Source organism: Girardinichthys multiradiatus, chromosome 3 (assembly GCF_021462225.1).
Source record: "Girardinichthys multiradiatus isolate DD_20200921_A chromosome 3, DD_fGirMul_XY1, whole genome shotgun sequence".
Classification (NCBI taxonomy): Eukaryota; Metazoa; Chordata; class Actinopteri; order Cyprinodontiformes; family Goodeidae; genus Girardinichthys; species Girardinichthys multiradiatus.
The window spans coordinates 12,523,567-12,542,676 of NC_061796.1; the positions used below are offsets into that span (position 1 = coordinate 12,523,567).

General features: G+C 39.1%; 1 protein-coding gene across 2 annotated transcripts in view; it reads right to left on the reverse strand.

Annotated features, from left to right (window-relative positions):
- LOC124865431 (CUB and sushi domain-containing protein 3-like) overlaps positions 1 to 19,110 on the reverse strand; it is a 359,430-nt gene that overhangs the window by 135,058 nt on the left and 205,262 nt on the right. For both annotated transcript variants that reach the window (XM_047360499.1, XM_047360500.1), the window contains exons 32-37: positions 18,738 to 18,851; positions 18,096 to 18,191; positions 17,561 to 17,764; positions 2,901 to 3,025; positions 2,670 to 2,766; positions 620 to 724 (exon numbers count right to left, since the gene is read on the reverse strand). In XM_047360499.1, the coding sequence (XP_047216455.1) occupies positions 620 to 724; positions 2,670 to 2,766; positions 2,901 to 3,025; positions 17,561 to 17,764; positions 18,096 to 18,191; positions 18,738 to 18,851 (741 nt within the window). The remainder of the gene's footprint in view (positions 1 to 619; positions 725 to 2,669; positions 2,767 to 2,900; positions 3,026 to 17,560; positions 17,765 to 18,095; positions 18,192 to 18,737; positions 18,852 to 19,110) is intronic.

Sequence of the window (19,110 nt, forward strand, 5' to 3'; positions counted from 1 at the left end):
ATAAAAAAAACAAAAAACTCATAGGACCAAAAATTTCAGAAACAGAAAAAGTAAGGAAAACGATTTAAAATCCATCTGACGAATACACAAGAGAAAGAAAAGCACTTCGTATATTAATAAGTGTGGACTGTTTTATTAGGAATCAAACTTATTCTCATTTGCACACATTTTTGACTTGAGGGGACACAGTAAATGAGTCATTCCACAGGGGCCAGCCCCACTCTTTAAATGTTAGTACACAATGCTCCTTTTGGAAAAAAGCCTGTGAGTGAATACCCCACTGAGAGATGAGGAAATTCAGGTCATAAATGAAAAGGGATGTGAGTCCAGTAACTTGAGGCTATGCACAAATTTAAAAAGCAAAAGCAGCACTGGGGAATACCAGGCTGGAATAGGAAAGATGCAAACAAAAAGACTTGAATTTAAACTATAAATGGAGGGAAAAAATCACTCTCTGTTTTACTTGTTTTACCTGTCTCATAAATGTTCTATCTACGACTGACTGTGCGGTCCAGGACAGCTGCACCGCTTATTTCTTTTACCCCTGAGCTGCAGCTGCATGTTACAGCAGGCGAACAAAGACAAAGTTACAAGCAAGCAAACATGCCATCTCTCATACCTGTGTACTCCAAGTGGAAACCAGCAGCAGATACGCTGATGTCAGACTGGAAGGTCAAGTACAGATTGTTGGATGTACTGTTCAGCAGTTGGGGGATTGTTGTACCTGTATCATGAAATATAGAGAATGCACTTACACTCCATGTAGTCTACTTTCAAGTGTGCAAACCATAATTATCTTTAAGTAACAAATATGGTTTTACATAATACTATTAGCACAGTCATTACTAAGATTTTAGAAATAAAAGCAACTTAAAATGTAACATTTTAATCCGTGTGGTTCAAATATATTTTAATGAGATGCCAGATAGAGGGGTGGATTTTCTCTGGTGGAATGGAGCATAATGGATTGTTTCCTTTCGCCCAGTGGTTACTGGGAGCTGTCAGTCAGCTTTGTATTGGTGCCTTCAACTTGTTTTGGAAGTTGGTGTTTCGATTCAGAAATATTGTCACACCAAAGTAGAGGATGATCTATTTATCAATGGGAAAACCACTGGGATTTGCTGACTGAGGTTTATCAACTACAACTAATACTTTTTGTTTTTCAAATAACACAGAGATCATGTCACTTAAAAATTATAAAACTAAAATTAGTGGGAGGCAAAAAACATGTGGTAAAAAGGTACTTAAAACATGAATCTACTTTTAGGTTGTTTACAATTTCCCCAAAAAAATCTATGTTGTGGGACCAATGGTTTAAAAGTCCACAGTAGTAACACGTCTTCTATGAGATTTACTATGTCTGTTTATAAAATAAAAACATTGCAGCTGGTTTGCTAGCGAGGCAGGTTACTTTTCTAATTGGTTGACATCAACTTCAGTCTCTAACCTTTAAACAGATTGCAAGACATGGGGCAATTAATAAGTGTGTTAACTTTTTAATATAATTTACCATTTAACAAGATCACAGGTGAAAATGATTTGATCAGCTGGGTGCCTGTAATCCCAAATCTTTATACAATTATTCCTCATCACATGTGACAAATTATTTCTTGATAAAGGTGCCACAACATTAATAAATAAACTGACAAAATATAAATATGAATGTTGGACAATTTATTTTGACAAGTTGTTTTGCATAGTGTGACTTTTAAATAACATTCTAATGGATTTTGCAATCTAAGCCCCAGAAGCAAAAACATCTTAAATAACTTTTTTGTTTTAATGGTATAATAATGTGATTATATAATACATGTCATTTTTGTATATCATCTAATACGAGCCCATTTTAGTAAGGATCACATTCCTTTATGTTATACTATCACCATGAAAATTATTTAATAATAACTTATCTAAATAATTGCTTAAGATGTCCTAAATGATAGCTTAAAATGGCGTACAGTCATCACTTGCTACAGAAGACTTGGTATATTTGGCATCGCTAGCGTCAGGGATATCTTTTTTAATTTGAGGGACATGTCTTTGGAAAGTTGTAAGCAGATTTTGGCATGCAGTATAATGATTACAGTGTTTATCTGTTTAGGCCAAGCTAAAGCTGATTTCAAGCCATTCATAATGCTTTAACCTATTCACTCTGCATTTCTGTTCTGCCTTGCTGGGACTGTACAAGAGAGCTATTTTACTCTTCTAAGAGCTTTGTTCTAAATGAAATATTCACCTCTTGAAAATTTTGACAGCTCATATTATAAAACCGATATTGCAGCAGAAGTCATTATGCTGCACCAGTCCCTCCTATAGCGGGATTTAGCATCAAAAATGATGGGATAGCCTGTTTCTTGTTGGATACCATGTGGCAAGTGCACAATTTTCATTAATGCGAGCCCAGTAGCAATGCTATATCTGTAAAATTCCTGACTGAACTGGGGCTAATATAATGAAAATATCTGTAGCAAAGACAGCCTTGTGGGAGGGAAAAGGATTTTTTTTCTCTCTCTCTTGACTTCTTAAACTGGATTTTATACAGCCTTCTCAAAGGACATGCTAAATGCCATCAGCCCCATCACCACATCTGTCTGCTTCTAGAGTTTTGTGACATCTGATTGAAATTCAAGTGGGAGCTGACAACTAAAATTTAGCTATATCAGATTTACCCGAGTAGCTCCCAAGCCTTGGAGCATTGCTATCCACGCCATCAAAAAAGTCCAGTGAATCCCAGTTATGTTCCGTGGCAAAGGTCACAACCTGGATCTGAATGAGAAAACCGTCTTAATACAAATGCAAAACCAAAAATATTTAATGCCCATTTCAAAATAAAGAATTCTTTCCCAAAACTATTTTTTTTATTAATTGAAATGGGTAAAAAAATATTTGAATGTTCTCACTTGTATGCCCGCCCCCTCAGGAACAGAAATTCTCCAAGCACAGTTCAGATAATTTGAGTATGGCTCAGGGTATCCAGGAGAGAGGATGGTGCCTTGACGTTCAGTTAACACTCCACCACAGGGAACTGGACAAAAGACAGCATATTGGGAAAGAAAAAAAAGAAAAGAAGAGATAGGTTAGTAGTGATTTCAGTGAGGAGAGAATAAATTGCTTAGGAATCATAATGCCTTGTAAAAATATCTATACCCCTTAAACCTTTTTCACATTAATACCATAATCTTTAATGTACTTTTTAGGGATTTTAAGTGGTAGACCAACACAAAGAAGTGCATAATTGTGAAGTGAAAGGAAAATTATAGTTTTGACGTTCTTAATACAAATAATGGAATTGTGGCATGCATTTAGCTTCTGCCATTACAACCGCAAGTCATTTGGGGGATGTCTTTACCAGTTTTTGAATTTTTTGCCGCATCCTTATTGCAAAAAACACATTACCATAGCATTGGTTTTAGTTTTCCTTCAAATATAGTGGTTTCCATGTAGGCTAAAAGTAAAATTTTGGTTTCATTTGACCAAAGCAAATGTACCCTGCCTCTCGCCCATAGACTGCTGGAGATAGGCACCAGCTCCCCTGTGACCCACTATGGAATAAGCAGTATAGAAGATGAATAAATGAATTGACCAAAGCACCTTGTTCCACATGTTTTGTCTCCCACATGGTTTGTGGCAAAATAAAAAATATGACTTTTAAAGGCATGCATTTAATTATAGCTTTCATTCCTCAATGGAGCCCAGATTAGAAGAGTGCATGACTAAAAGTCTCCCACCTGAGCTGGATGGATCTCTGCAGACCCTCCACAGTTACCATGGGCCTAACGGCTTCTTCTCTGATTCATTCCTTTCTTGGTCACCCTGTTAATATATATTCACTTATGGCATACTCTTTCCGTTTCTCAATGATGGACCAAACAGTGCTCAGTGAGATGCTCAAAACTGAGGATATTGTTTTGCAACCTAACCTTGCTTTGAACTTTTTTAAACAGCATTCTCCCTGACCTGTCTGCTGTGTCCTTTGGCATTTATGATGCTGCTTGTTCACTAATGATCTCTAACAAACCTCTGAGCCCTTGACAAAACAGCTCAATTTATACTGAGATAAAAATACACACATGTGAACTGGATTCACTAATTAGGTGATGTCTGAAGGCAACTTTGTTGCACTTGATCAAAAGCAACCAGAGTAGTTGAATAAAAATGCATACTGCTCTTTTCAGATTTTGATTTGTAACAAACTTTGAATACATTCCTTCCATTTCACAATCATGGGTTACTTTGTGTTGGTCCATCATATAAAACCTCAACAAAATACCCTAAATGTTAGGGTTGTAATGTGGCAAAAAAAAGTAAAAAGAGTATGCATGCGTTTGCAAAGCACTGTAAAAGAATCTTTCCATCTTTAAGAATGAGTTGCACACTTACAAACTCTACATTGACTCAGATTAAAGAGTTTTTGTAATTTCAGTTTTCGAAAGGCTCAGCAAAGTATTTCTTTCAACTGCTGAAACAGTTTGGTGTGCTACTATTCCCAGGAGTTCCACAGGTAAAGTTTTTGACATGGTGGTGCTGACATAGTTTGATACTGTGACATTTGAGCACGAGTTAAAAACTAAATAATAAAGCGGGGGCCTTTTGGCAGCAGCAGCTACAGTATTTTCCACAGCTTTTCGGATACTTGCCAAGTGTAATTGTGTTTAGTTAAAACATTGCCAAGCTTGGCTTCACATTTTCTTCATTAAGGGTTTTATAAGAATCCTTTTGTTTCCTTTCAGAAGAGATAGACATTGTAAACTTTGGCATATATTTCAATAATTAATAACAAAATGCATTAAAAAAGGAGCAGTATAAAAGCCATAATCTAAGCAGTACAATGAAGTGGGCCAACTTCCTTATTTGTTTTGCAAGTGTTACAATTTATTTCTAAAGATATAATGTATATAAAGTAAGTGATATAAAGTAAGAGAAATAACAGACTTTCACCCTCATCATCCAGCTCAGTACCAAGTTTTGAAAAATTTTATTATCATAGGTGAGCAAGTATTGGCATTCAGCTTGTGTGAAAAAGATAGCATAGATGTCATCCAAAGGCAACCTTCAGCAGACTAATAAAAGTTTTGTCTGACAAAGGAACCTGATTTGTGAAGGACAAGAATTTATCCTGTATAGGTCTACAACAATCATTGTTTTGCTTTCTAGTGTATAAGCAAATACGCGATGGAGAAAATAATATAAGGATACTGTGTGAAAAGAACAACAAAAATAGAAACACCAGGTATGACAAAGAACAAATATCTATCTGATGGTCAGACTTTTAGTAGTTAGTTAACATCAAGATTTTCTTAGTGATGCCTTTTTCCTTTTGAGAGACAATTAGAGAGCAGTTCCACAGTGACTACTTTTTTATCCTTCTGAGTGAGACAATCGAGAAAATTACTTCTTTGTTACACCTCCAGCAGTCACACCACACTGTGGAGTCGTACTTTTATATCAAAACCATCACAGTATTAACTTCTTGCAAAGACATATTGACGTGTATATATATATATATATATATATATATGTCTAAAGACAAAGCTGTTAGGTAAACTGGTCTCTCTAAATTGTGTGTGAATGAATGTGTGCTTGGTTATTTGTGTGTTGCCCTGCGATGGACTGGCAACCTGTTCAGGGTGCAATGGACGGCTGGAGATAGGCATCAGCTTCCCCGCGACCCACTATGGAAGAAGCAGTTTAGAAAATGACTGATGATATATATATATATATATATATATATATATATATATATATATATATATAGACACATATACATATATACACTGCTCAAAAAATAAAGGGAACACTTAAACAACACAATATAACTCCAAGTAAATCAAACTGTCCACTTAGGAAGCAACACTGATTGACAATCAATTTCACATGATGTTGTTCAAATGGAATAGACAACAGGGGGAAATATTTGGCAATTAGTAAGACACTCAATAAAGGAGTGGTTCTGCAGGTGGGGACCACAGACCACTTCTCAGTATCTATGCTTTCTGGCTGATATTTTGGTCACTTTTGAATGTTGGTGGTGTTTTCACACTCGTGGTAGCATGAGACGGACTCTACAACCCACACAAGTGGCTCAGGTAGTGCAGCTCATCCAGGATGGCACATCAATGCAAGCTGTGGCAAGAAGGTTTGCTGTGTCTGTCAGCGTAGTGTCCAGAGCCTGGAGGCGCTACCAGGAGACAGGCCAGTACACCAGGAGACGTGGAGGAGACCGTAGGAGGGCAACAACCCAGCAGCAGGACCGCAACCTACACCTTTGTACAAGGAGGAACAGGAGGAGCACTGCCAGAGCCCTGCAAAATGACCTTCAGCAGGCCACAAATGTGCATGTGTCTGCACAAACGGTTAGAATCAGACTCCATGAGGATGGTATGAGGGCCCGACGTCCACAAATGGAGGTTGTGCTCACAGCCCAACACCGTGCAGGACGCTTGGCATTTGCAGAGAACACCAGGATTGGCAAATTTGCCACTGGCGCCATGTGCTCTTCACAGATGAAAGCAGGTTCACACTGAGCACATGTGATAGATGTGACAGAGTCTGGAGACACCATGGAGAGCGATCTGCTGCCTGCAACATCCTTCAGCATGACCAGTTTGGCAGTGGGTCAGTGATGGTGTGGGGTGGCATTTCTTTGGAGGGCCGCATGGCCCTCCATGAGCTCGCCAGTTTTAGCCTGACTGCCATTAGGTACCGAGATGAGATCCTCAGACCCCTTGTGAGACCAGATGCTGGTGCGGTTGGCCCTGGGTTCCTCCTAATGCAGGACAATGCTAGACCTCATCTGGCTGGAGTGTGTCAACAGTTCCTGCAAGATGAAGACATTGAACCTATGGACTGGCCCGCCCATTCCCCAGACTTGAATCCGATTGAGCACATCTGGGACATCATGTCTCACTTCATCCACCAATGTCACGTTGCACCACAGCCTGTCCAGGAGATCCCTCAGGAGACCACCCACTGTCTCATCAGGACCATGCCTAGGCATTGTAGGGAGGTCATACAGGCACGTGGAGGCCACACACAATACTGAGCCTCATTTTGACTTGTTTTATGGACATTTCATCAAAGTTGGAACAGCCTGTAGTGTGTGTTTCCACTTTAATTTTGTGTGTGACTCCAAATCCAGGCCTCCATTGGTTAATAAATTTGATTTCCATTGATGATTTTTGTGTGATTTTGTTGTCAGCACATTCAACTTTGTAGAGAACAAAGTATTCAATGAGAATATTTCATTCATTCAGATCTAGGATGTGTTATTTGAGTGTTCCCTTTATTTTTTGAGCAGATATGTATGCTGTAAATTCCGGATTATAAACCGCTTTTTTTTTCACACACTTTGAACACTGCGGCCTGTACAACGGTGCGGCTAATGCATGTTTTTTTTCATGCCGCCAAAAACATTTTGCCTGGGAACAGTAGACCAATCAAATTGATAAGTAGTTCAAAGAGGTCCAATAAACTTGTGTGATAAATCAAGAGCACCTTCACAATTCAACTACCGGTATTATAAATCAGACATTTATATTCACCCTCATCAACATGGAAAGTCATCAACGGGTTTCGAAAGGCTGGACTGCTGCGTGATTAAGGGGTCCGGGAGCGCTAAAGTGAGAGCGTCAGCGAAGAGGCTGAAGTGAGTGTCAACATCCTGAGGCTGTTCAATTCGGACACTGAAGAACAGGACTTTGATGGTTTCAGTGCGCAGGAAGAAGATGAAGATGGCGATCAATGACTTTTGACCTGGTAGGCTGCAGTGTAAATCAGTTAGGAGATATTGGAATGTTGTTCGTGCACTGTTCAGTAAAAAAGCATAAGCAACGTAATTTGTGTGTTACTGATAAGGTACGTATATTTAAAAGGTAGCCGTGTTACAGGCAGTGTTCGAAAAAAAGCATTTGCAATATGCATTTGTTTATTTTACCATACGGATTAAGTTTAAAATTAATCATTTCTCACGTGTAACATCTTTCTGTGTAAATCATATTGCAACGTGGGACACCCGCAGCTTAACATCCATTGCGCCCTGTACAAGTACAACATTGGTTTTCTTTCTAAAATTAGAGCATGCGGCTTTTAATCAGGTGCGCTCTGTAGTCCGGAATTTACAATATATATGAGAACATCAGTCAGGGATAGTTATTGAAACCGGGATCATTTTCCTCTTTAGTACATTAAACTTTCAAAATATTTCCAATATTGTGTCTTAAGGAGCAGAACTCTGGCCTGGTCCTCCTCCACTCCCCCAGACTGAGACACTTTAATTGGTCTAGGGAGGCTCTTTCAGAACAAGACTCAGCAGTTTAAAAACAAGCACTGTGCCACACTGTTTACTTGTTGGCACCTTTAAACAAGTGTTTCAGTCAACTGTGAAATCCACAATGTGGGTACACTGAGCATGAATCACAGAAATCTGTGAGCTTATGTAAGATTGGACAGTGATGACTTGGTTTAAATTCAGAAATTATTTTGTATTTTTATCAGATGCTGTTGCCATTTTTTGTGGTTATCAAAAAACAAACAAAAACAAAGCTGTCTGTTTGAGTTCATCTTTACCTCATCAGTCTACAATGAACCCTGTTAACTACCAAAACCGTCAGTTGCACATGGAAAATATCAACATGAATACCATTGCTTTACATTTTAAAAATCCTTTAAAGTACTGGCAGAAAATCAATTGCTCTCAATGAAAGACCGTTTAAGCATTATGAATCCTCTCAGGTGAAGAAAACTTAATCATCCAAAACTATTGTTCAAATTCTCCTAAAAAATCCTGATGTAATTGATTTGTTTTTTGTAAAATCAAAAGCAAATCTATGCTGCATTATGACCCAGGTCAGTCACAGCAGGCTGAGGAAATACAAATTTATCTTTTGAAACAACAACTGATGCTGTCACAACCAATAAATACAGCTTGAGTAATTTAGCATAGTGTTTTTTTCGTCAAGCACCTATAAGATTGTATCCATTATTCTGAATGAGTACACTGTCGCTGAGGGAGATGCTGCAGCCAGATTCAATCTTGAAATAAAAATCACTGTGTTTAAAAGGAAACTGCGCATGCCATGGCTATTCCCTCACTGCTTGGCAGGAAACTCGGATGAACCCTCGGTTGAAATCTGCTGCACTTACCGTCTTGGATTATTTGCTTGCTGGCATGGGGCCGTATTTCAATAGGTTTTGACTCACTTCATCATAGCTATGCATCTTTCCAAAGCAGTTGTGTGGGTTTCTTTGTGGGACAGAGAGCACGGCTTTCTAACTGCACATCTTTGGAAAAACAGCATGTACAGAGAAGGAATGAAAACAACATCTACAGTGAGAACGTGACAAGTGCTCACCTATGTGACGACTTCTTTCTGCATACATGTCTCAAGGTTGGCTAGTCAAGCGAAGAGATATATTAAGCTCTCAGGAATAAGTATTCATAGCTTAAGACATAAACTGTTAACTGTTTTAAATACTAGAGCTTCAATATTGTTACTTCCATTGCCTTCAGTTTCTAAGGTAAAAAAAATTCAAGGCTTCCAGTAAGTTCAATTTCCAAGGTTTACACTTACTCTTCTTCAGATATGTTCTACGGAGAAATGGGACATCTTTTTAGAAACTTATACGCCACAGTCAATTACTTGTATGTTAAATAACGTGACGTAATATTTCTATATGTATCGTGTAAACAGCCAGCAATCATACAGCAAATATCTTAGAATACACAATTTTTTATCCTTGATAGGAAAGAACAAAATTTAATTCAAAATTGAATACGTCCATCAGACAAGACATTACATTGTTTAACCGAGAAATATGACGTTTATTTTCCTTATTTTGATTGTTTTTAAAAATAAAAAATTGCAAGAAAAATATTTTTGTATGCATTGAAAAACACATAATAATGACTGCCATTATGGTAAATATTCTAAATTGAGAATTATTCAAAGGACTAGAGGGCCATGACCCTTTGCCCTCGTTTATACTACAAAACGACTGGTAAACCTTAGCCCACATGTAAAGGTTTTAAAGGTAATTTAATGTTGCTCATTCATATTCTTTATTTAGCCCAGAAAACTATGTTGAGAAATTTGGCATTTACTAGACCGTTTAAAATTTAGCAAAATGGTCAGGTGTTAAGATGATTAAAGTCAGGCTTGGATAGTCCATTTAATCAACACCAAGTACTGTTCAAATAAATTTAGACATCATACAAAACATTATGATTACATGTCAAATAGTGTGTTTGTTGCCAAAACAGCCATGCCCCATTAAGGCATGGATTCCTCTAGATCCTGTACTTTGCTGATTGGCACCAATATATAAGCAGAAGAGTATTTAATTCCTGTAAGTTGCAACTTAGGTGTACCATGGATATCTCATGTTTGTCCAGTACATACCCCAGATTCTTGGTTGGATCAAGATCTGGGGAAGTTAATAACAAAAATGTGTTGTGCTCATTAAGCCATTCTTGATCATTTTCTGATAATTGGTATGAAATTATCCTGCTGAAATAGACATCATTAATGGAAAACTGCTTTCTGGCGTGCTGTCACATAAGCAACAGAATGCAATGCATTGTTTATTCTGACACCATCAGAAAGGTGTCAGAGGCGTCAGAGCAATTTCAGCTACAGTAGCTCACCTGATAGATCAGCCTGATTAGCCAGTCTTCATTCTCCATTTGCATTAGTGAACTTTGGATTTCTATAGCCTGTCACTGGCTCACCACTGATCTTTTTTGGCCCTTCGGTCAGATCCTTGCCCACTTTTTCTGCTTCCAAAAAAAATCTGTTTTATGAAAACCAAAATTCTGTCTAATAGATCCCACTCACAAAGACGGGCCATGATAAGGAGATAGTCTGTGGTGTTCACTTGACCTCTCAGTTGGTCATACATTTATGTAGATCTCACAATCTTTCTCCCAAAACAGAGAGATCATTTGCAAAACTTGTTTTTTGATTGTTTATCAAACACACTGGTGCATTGCAGCAGACACGAGCAGAAGGCAGTGAAAGTAAGGCAGGGATATTTGAACCATCTAAGAGCACCAAGTATTACATATAGCTGTCCTTGGGACTTAACAACTGAACTAGGAAGAGTTTTTGAAGATCTTTGATCTTCACTATGTGCAGAGGGAAACTACAGTAGCAGCCTTCGCCTCCAGCTGCTACTAGTTACTGAGCGGCTATTGGCTGCTTGTGAGTTAGTAAACATTTAGCTGGATGGTCTGGTTTGTCTGTTAGGTCCTGTTACCAGCTCGTCAGAATTAATTGACTGCCAACATTGTAACTAAAAGGTCTGAATTCATTTGACAAGACAGTCAAAACAATAACGATGTATGCCTGTATTTATAGTGTCAATGTGGCAAATTTTAACAAAAGAGGCTTATTCTGGTATTAAGTGCTCTGAACTTTAAATAGCATAAAGCTAATAGAAACCGCTTACAGTACCCTCTCTATTCATAAAAAAAACAAACAAAAAAACACATATTTGAATGCTGGGTGCATTGTGTGTTGAGGCTGCAGGCTGCAATTAATCCCTGACATAAATCATTTAATACAAAAGGTTTTCTAAACATGTTGGTGTGATCAAATGATGAAAAAAAATTACAACTACTACTACTACTACTACCAATAATAATGGTAACATTGACCCAACAATAAACTGATAACTGATCAATTAAACACAACAATGATGATATCAAATGTTCCTGCTGTTACATATAAATAAGATGGCAATAGTGAACTTCATCTGAGCAAAGTGTGGTCTTATGTTGAAATGAAAATATGTTTTGAGTTAGACAAACATGTCTTAAGAATGGGAACATTTTCCTCAATCGTCAACTTTGTTTAAGCGGATTGGGCAAAATCATGCAAAATCATTGCACCAAGTGCAATGCAAAGTGATGGATGCAGTGGTCTAAAGTACGCTACCACTGGACTCTAGAGCCGTGAAGGAGCAATCTCTGGAGTGAAGAACTGCGCTCTCCATCTGGAAATCTGATGCACAAGTTTGGGTTTGGCGGTTGCCAGGAGAACGCATCTTGTCTGACTGTATTGTACCAGGTGTAAAGTTTTCAGGAGCTGGGCTTGGTCCCTTAGTTCCAGTGAAAGGAACACTGCTGTGGTGTGTGAGTGGTCATTGTTATTCACATTAGCAGTTCAGATAATGTTAACTTCAGGTTACTTTCGTAACCCTGGTTCTGGTAGCTCCGCCAGCCATCATTGTCTGGGGCCAAGTCTGTCAGTGTCAAGGGGGGCCATATCCCACCCCCGACCTATATATAGGCCTGGCACTGCACAGGCAGATCAATCAAAAAAGTCACACCCCTTTCCTCGCAATGAACGAGCAAGAAGGGTGGCTGGGTGAGACACTTACTCCTGCTACTCAGAGAACTGGTGTTTCGATAGTAACCCAGTTCACTTTGATAACATTTGTTTGGGTTTGGGAAATGGGAAAATCCTGGCTCCTGGATTGTGATGCAGACCCTACACCCAAGACCAACTGTGTACAAGGCATGTCACCGATAGGTGCTTCGTGTCACTGATGCCAAGCCGAGCACTGAACGAGCCACTGGTTAAGCTGTGATAAAAGCTGTGAAAGCTGCAGACTTGTATGTCAGATCCAACCCAGGCTGACTGAGACAGCAACTCCCACAGAAACTGTCTGCAAAAGGATACTAACTTGAAAAGGTACAGGCTTTGTCCATGACATTTTGTACCTGGAATCAGATAATGTAGTAATGGTAATTTGATGTACAATATATAGAAAAATAATGCTGTTTTGTGACAGTAATGATTCATATTGAATTAATAAACTCTATTGCATTATAATTAATAAAATACCAAAAAAATGCTGGTCACTCAGAGCCATGTCGGTGTAATGCATTATTTGATAGTTTTCATCCATTTATTGTTATTGTGCTTTAATAACTGAATGATTCCTGTTTCTCTATTGATAATGGCATTACGTGCTCTTCTTATTACAACAAATATGAAAGGGTTAAGGACCGGTGTCACACAGAGGACAAGTACAACACAGGTAGAGCCTTAGTGGACCTTCACAATGTGTATGAACAAGAAATTATTTCATATTTCTGTAACGTGCTACAGCACTTAAAAAAGCTATAGCTCACCAAAAAACAAAAAACAAAACAAAAAAACGAATAAAAGCCGCAGTAATGCCATTCGTAATGTTTTTCCTATGTAAAACCGTTTACTGGTATATTATCAGCATGGCTCTTTTTTGTAGTCACTTACGTCATGCCATCATGCATTCCCTGGTGGAAACAGAGGCTGGGGACTTGGGGTTGGACTCTTTCATCACCCAGGCTGAAGTCACCGAGGTGGTTAAAAAGCTCCGCGGTGGGCAGGGCTTCGGGAGTGGATGAGATCTGACCTGAGTACCTCAAATCTCTGAAAAGCAAAGCTCTCGATTTACTGGTCGGTCTACGTTCCTACCCTCACCTATGGCCATGAACTTTGGGTCATGACCGAAAGAACGAGATCCCGGATACAAGCGGCTGAAATGAGCTTCCTCCGTAGGGTGGCTGGGCACTCCCTTAGAGATAGGGTGAGGAGCTCGGCCATCCGGGAGGGGCTTGGAGTAGAGCCGCTGCTCCTCCACATCGAGAGGAGCCAGTTGAGGTGGCTCAGTTATCTATACCGGATGCCTCCTGGACACCTTGGCCCAGGGGATGGCCCAGGACACGATGGAGGGACTATGTCTCTCGGCTGGCCTGGGAACGCCTTGGGCTCCCCCCGGAGGAGCTGGAGGAGGTGTCTGGGGAGAGGGACTTCTGGGTGTCTCTGCTGAGTCTGCTGCCCACACGACCCGTATAAGCAGAAGACGACGAGTACAAGTACGAGTACTTCCAGTCCAGTCTTGTGGGAACTATCTATACTGCACAGCATTAACCTATTTCTTATGCCAGCCCTAGGAAGGAGGACTCATAGCAGGAATTCCTGTGATGTCATCTATCAACCAAACACTGCTCCCAGGTGGGCCTCTTTTTCTATCCCAGAAAAAGCCGCCTGGGAGTTCATGACAGAGAGACCTACTTTCAACTGCTGGGTTGAAATTTTTATGAAAACTATAGGCCTATAAATACATATATAAATGCATAGTTACAATGCTAACGTGATGATTTTAATTCTTAGATGGCAAATGTAATTTAATGCAACATATATATAAATACATATTTATCATAGTTGCTTATAGTATCCGCGATTAACAGGTAACTTGCCATGATGAACTAGAGCCGCAGCACTGCACATCACTCTGTTGGATGGAGAGATAAACAGGGAGATTTAATTTATGTGGCATTAGTTGGGACAAGGCTTTTCTTGTGACTGCTGCATTATATGCCATTTGTTTTTGTAAGCTGGGCTTTATGGGACAAGTTTTTCTGATTTTCGCTGCTCACTGTCAGCTCGCCGGCCCTGTAGCCCTCGTTCGTGTGTTTACAGGTCCACTCTGTGGCTGCGCACTGAGCTGATCTGCCTGACTGGAGCAGAGAAGATGTAGAGGAGGCAATTGAGGCATCGTGGCGCCGCAAACCAAGAGCATCTTACATGACTATGGGGCCAAATCACTAGTCCCCGTATGTCAGTCCACCCCTGGATCCAATACAATCCGACAACTGTATAACGTCCAAAAATAAGACAAACTCCCTAAAATTGTTTTGTCTGAGCTCCTGCAAGAAATATCCTAAAGGCATAACAGATTCCCCAAAATGATGTAGATGAACGGATTCCTTCCGACTGCCACATGTGCCAGCCCGTGCAGAGGTCCCCCAAGCAGCTAGAGTAAGCCACCCGTCACACAATCAAGCAGCCAGACCAAGCCACTTCTGTTACACAACATCATGCCCTTTGTTCTTTCTTCACTCCTGTTCATCAGAACAGTTCATGTGAGAGGTGGTGTCTGGGCAGGGACAATTAGTTTAGGATAAAAAAATCTAAATATTGCTTTTTTCATGGTGTTTGGTTTCGTCTGTTGTTATAAAAGTCAAACCATTTGAGTGCTCGCAAACTACCTGCTGAGCTTTCTCTTGTTAGCATAAACCGTTAACCCGTATGTAACATTATCACGCCTGCCGTCAGGAAGGTCAAATAGTTCTATCTGGTTCGTTGCCATTTTGTGACTGTCAGTCCATCCAAAATCATCTACTGAGGGCTAATCAACACAGCATTAAGAATCAATTGTCTAAAACATTATTGAATTTCTAATATGGCAAATCATTTTTTTAAATATTATTTCATTGAAATTATGTTTTATGTACCCTTCTGATCAGCGGAGCTGGCTTTCACCAAACACCTCTTCATCTATTTTTCGATAATACCACACCATAATGGGATGGTATTTATGGGACAATACTTGACAGATACAGGGTAACAGAAAGTTGTTTGGCTAATGATTCCTTATAAGTTGGTGAACTGATTGGTTAGTCTGACAAAAATTGTATAGTTTACCTTTATTGGTAATTTTGTTAATATTTGATCATTCTGATTATTTATAGTTGCTAATAGCCAAACAATCACTGTGAATGATGTACTCATCCTGAACTGGTGGCATTTCTTTATGATACAATAACTGATCAGAAAAAAATGGATCTTTGAGCATCTTAGAGGGTTGATCAAGCCTAAAAATCAGCAGATTTCAAACACTAGACTATTTCCATGATCATCTGTAGTAATTACCTTTTGTTTATTCTTTTTTTGTTTTAGTTTGAAAGTATCAACAAGCCCTGAGCAAAACACTTTCTAAGCAAACCAAAACGTTTAAATGTGATTCAGTTGAGTGAAGCTAAAGAATCCAGTTATGCATGATGAGTTCAGCCATGGATTACAACATTTAAAGGCCAGTTTGATCTTTTTTTTAATTTCCAAAATAAATCACAGTAATCTACCCCTAACTCAGCCAGGAACAGGAGGACTAACAGCAGACTTCCCGTGATGTCACTGTTTGAATAAAAACCCTGTGTTCCAACAAATAGACCTCTTCCACGCAGGTCCCCAGCGGAGATGGAAGGAGAGACAGCGTACACTTTGCTGGCAAACAGACATGACTCTTCAAACTTGATCCAAGAGTGTCATACGATCACGCGTTCGTATGTACAAAGTAAAGTAGGAATAGATTGCTGTTGTGTATCCAGTATTCATTCACAAACGGGGGTAATTAAGGTGCAAGTGTGACTTGATTTTTCTTTCTGAGGCCTACAGAGGCAAGCTGTGTTCCAGGGAGTTCCCAGCAGAGACCCTGTTACTACAACGCCAAGTGTAGCAGTTTTCCCAGCCTGAAGGAAGGACAATGGGACTGCAGCACCATGGCCACAGCAGTAACATGCAGTTCCGCCGGGCCAGCAGAACGAGCCGCCGCCACCCTATAGCAACGGAGGTTATCTGCAAGCTAACCCTTAGGGAGCAGTCACACATGGATGTTTTCCTCAGCGCCTAGCACAATGTCAGCACGGTTTATGTAAGAGGTGGTGTTTGGGCAGAGAAGATTAGAAGATTAGTTTAGAATGATGATTTAGTTTTTAGAATAATCTAAACAATGTTCGTTTCATGTCGTTTGGTTTTTGTTTGTGTTGAGAAAACTCAGCTAAGTGCTAGCAGACTAGCTGCTCAGCTAATGATGTGTTCTGTGTTGTGTTTTTAAAGTTCAGACAAACTTTATTTAAAAAGTGTTTTTTAAAAACACATCAGCCAGACAAAGCAAGCTCACTAAACACTGTTGAGAATCAGTGATCCAGATCATTCTTTAAAATATTATTTTATTAAAATAATATTTTGTCTGATGTTGCAGTGTGATTGGTCACTTGAAGGTACCAATTATTACCTCAGTTAGTTCCAAAACTAACTTAACCTCATTTCCAAACTCCTCAAGATAATCCTTGGTAATCTCAAACATGAATAACATTACATGGTAATGTCGCATCACTCTTTTGGTCATGGTTTTCAACCATCTTTGATTCACTTGTTTATATTGTACATAGCCCAATAGTCTTCCTTATTCTTTCATTTTGCTTGGTAGTTTAGTTGGATTTTTTGGGCATAGCAAAGAATTTGAAAACTCAAACAAAGTAAAGTGACTGAAATATGTGTGACTTTGAGTTGACTCATTTTTGTTAATAAATTCTTGTATTTAAAAAAAAAAAAAATTGTGAATTCATTCTGTGTGTGTATAGAGTTTTGCTGTCCAGTAATGAAAGAGCTTGGCTCAACCCTTTCAATTTTGTCCGAATACTACAACCTTCCTGGGCTGGTTTTCACAGGACCGAATTATTATTTAATAAAATATTAAAGTATTAATATTAAATATTAAATAATATATCCATATTCATAGTCACAACATGCATCAAACAGTAACAGTAAATTGTAGATAGTACCAGGAGTTATTGGTCTTTACCTGTTTGTACTACTAACTTTCTTTTTGGCTTATTTATCAAAAACAAGCCTTTCTAAAAAAGTATTTTGTGCACCTACTTTCTCTTTCTGAGTGGGTTTCTGAGCACATGCAGGGAGTACAGCAAGGGCTGGGAGATGAGGGTGCTTACCAATACACGTGGGCACAGTGCCATTCCACTGGGCCAGGGCATTGGGCACGGCCTCGCACCTGATGCCGTTGGAGCCGTGCAGTGTGTAGCCTGGATTGCATTCAAAGAGCACCACCATGCCGATGCCAAAGTCATTCCCTATCCGCTTCCCAAAGCGGGGCTCAGGGACTGAGCTACACTGAGTGGCGCTTGTCCGAGGTACAGCTATGGATAAAAGGGGAGGTAGCAAGAATCAAAGGAAGAAAGCTAAGGAGTGGTGGGTATGTTAGGCAGACAAGCAACAGGGAGAAGAGGAGATGGCAAGACAACGAAGGCAAAAGGATACAGAAAGCCCTTGTAAATCTTCTAATGCATTATTAGTCACCCTCATCCTCCATGCCAAGACAGGCTATTTGACTCCACATCATTCTGCTCTGCTAAGTCATGGCCAGCCTCATCTATTGACACTCCACTGCCACCTTTATATAATACCTGCAAGACCAAATGCACTCATTGCTTCAGATAAGTAAAAATAAGAAAAAAAGCTATACCTTACCTTGGTAAACAAAATGAAATCCTTTGGCTGTGTATGTTCCATTTGCAGTAAACTTGAGTGTTATCTTGTTCCCTGAACTTAAAGGGAGTGTCTCCCCTAAATCAGAAATGCAAAGGAGACATCATAAAGACAGACGCAAATTTTGAGGAAAACAAAATCACAAGAATAAGTTAAACAAGATTCTTGAAAATGCCCCTTGCATTGTTAACTTTCACTGAAAGTTTTGTTATTTATCATTAGAAGATTTTTATTTGTGTTGTTTAACATTTATTTTTCAAACACAAACAATACCCCTATCCCACTTGTTTCAAAGGGGAGATTTAAAAACAATATCTAACTGAAATAACTTCTTAACAAATAGATATTTAACTTGTTTCCTGGTACAGATTCACATTTTCATACAAGAAAGACAATACATAATTTAATTTCTAATGTATTTTAAGCGATGTTCAAGGAAAGATGAATGAAACACCTTACCTTTGAGAATACAAAACTGTTTAAACGTTTTATTTGTCTAGGAAAAGAGTTATCTGATAAAAATTTAGAAGACAAAGATGTCAAATTCCTAGTTCTAATAAAGTATGAGAAAGAAGCTTAAATGACTTGAATTATCCATCCTCAAGGTCTGGGTAATGTGGCTACCTGAGTGAGATCCATATATGGAGGAGAGAAGAGCTGAATCTGTTGAAGGCCCATCATAGATTTCGACCACATCAGTGGGCAAAGTTTGGAACACCACAAACTGACCAAAGAGCACTATAAAGAGAGACATGGAAGGAGACAAAAAGCAGAAGACTATAAGTCATATCCCGACATGTGGGAGAGCTGATGACAGTTGAAAACACCTGACACTGTGCCTGCTTATTGAGGCCTTTCCCATTCGTAAAAATAATAATAGTAATTGTATTTATTAATAAATGCCTTCCCTAAAGGCCATTATAAACTAACAATATTATTCTGCAAAGGGCTTGACTCATTCCTTGATTCTTTATGATTTGCTTTCTGGTAGTCAGAC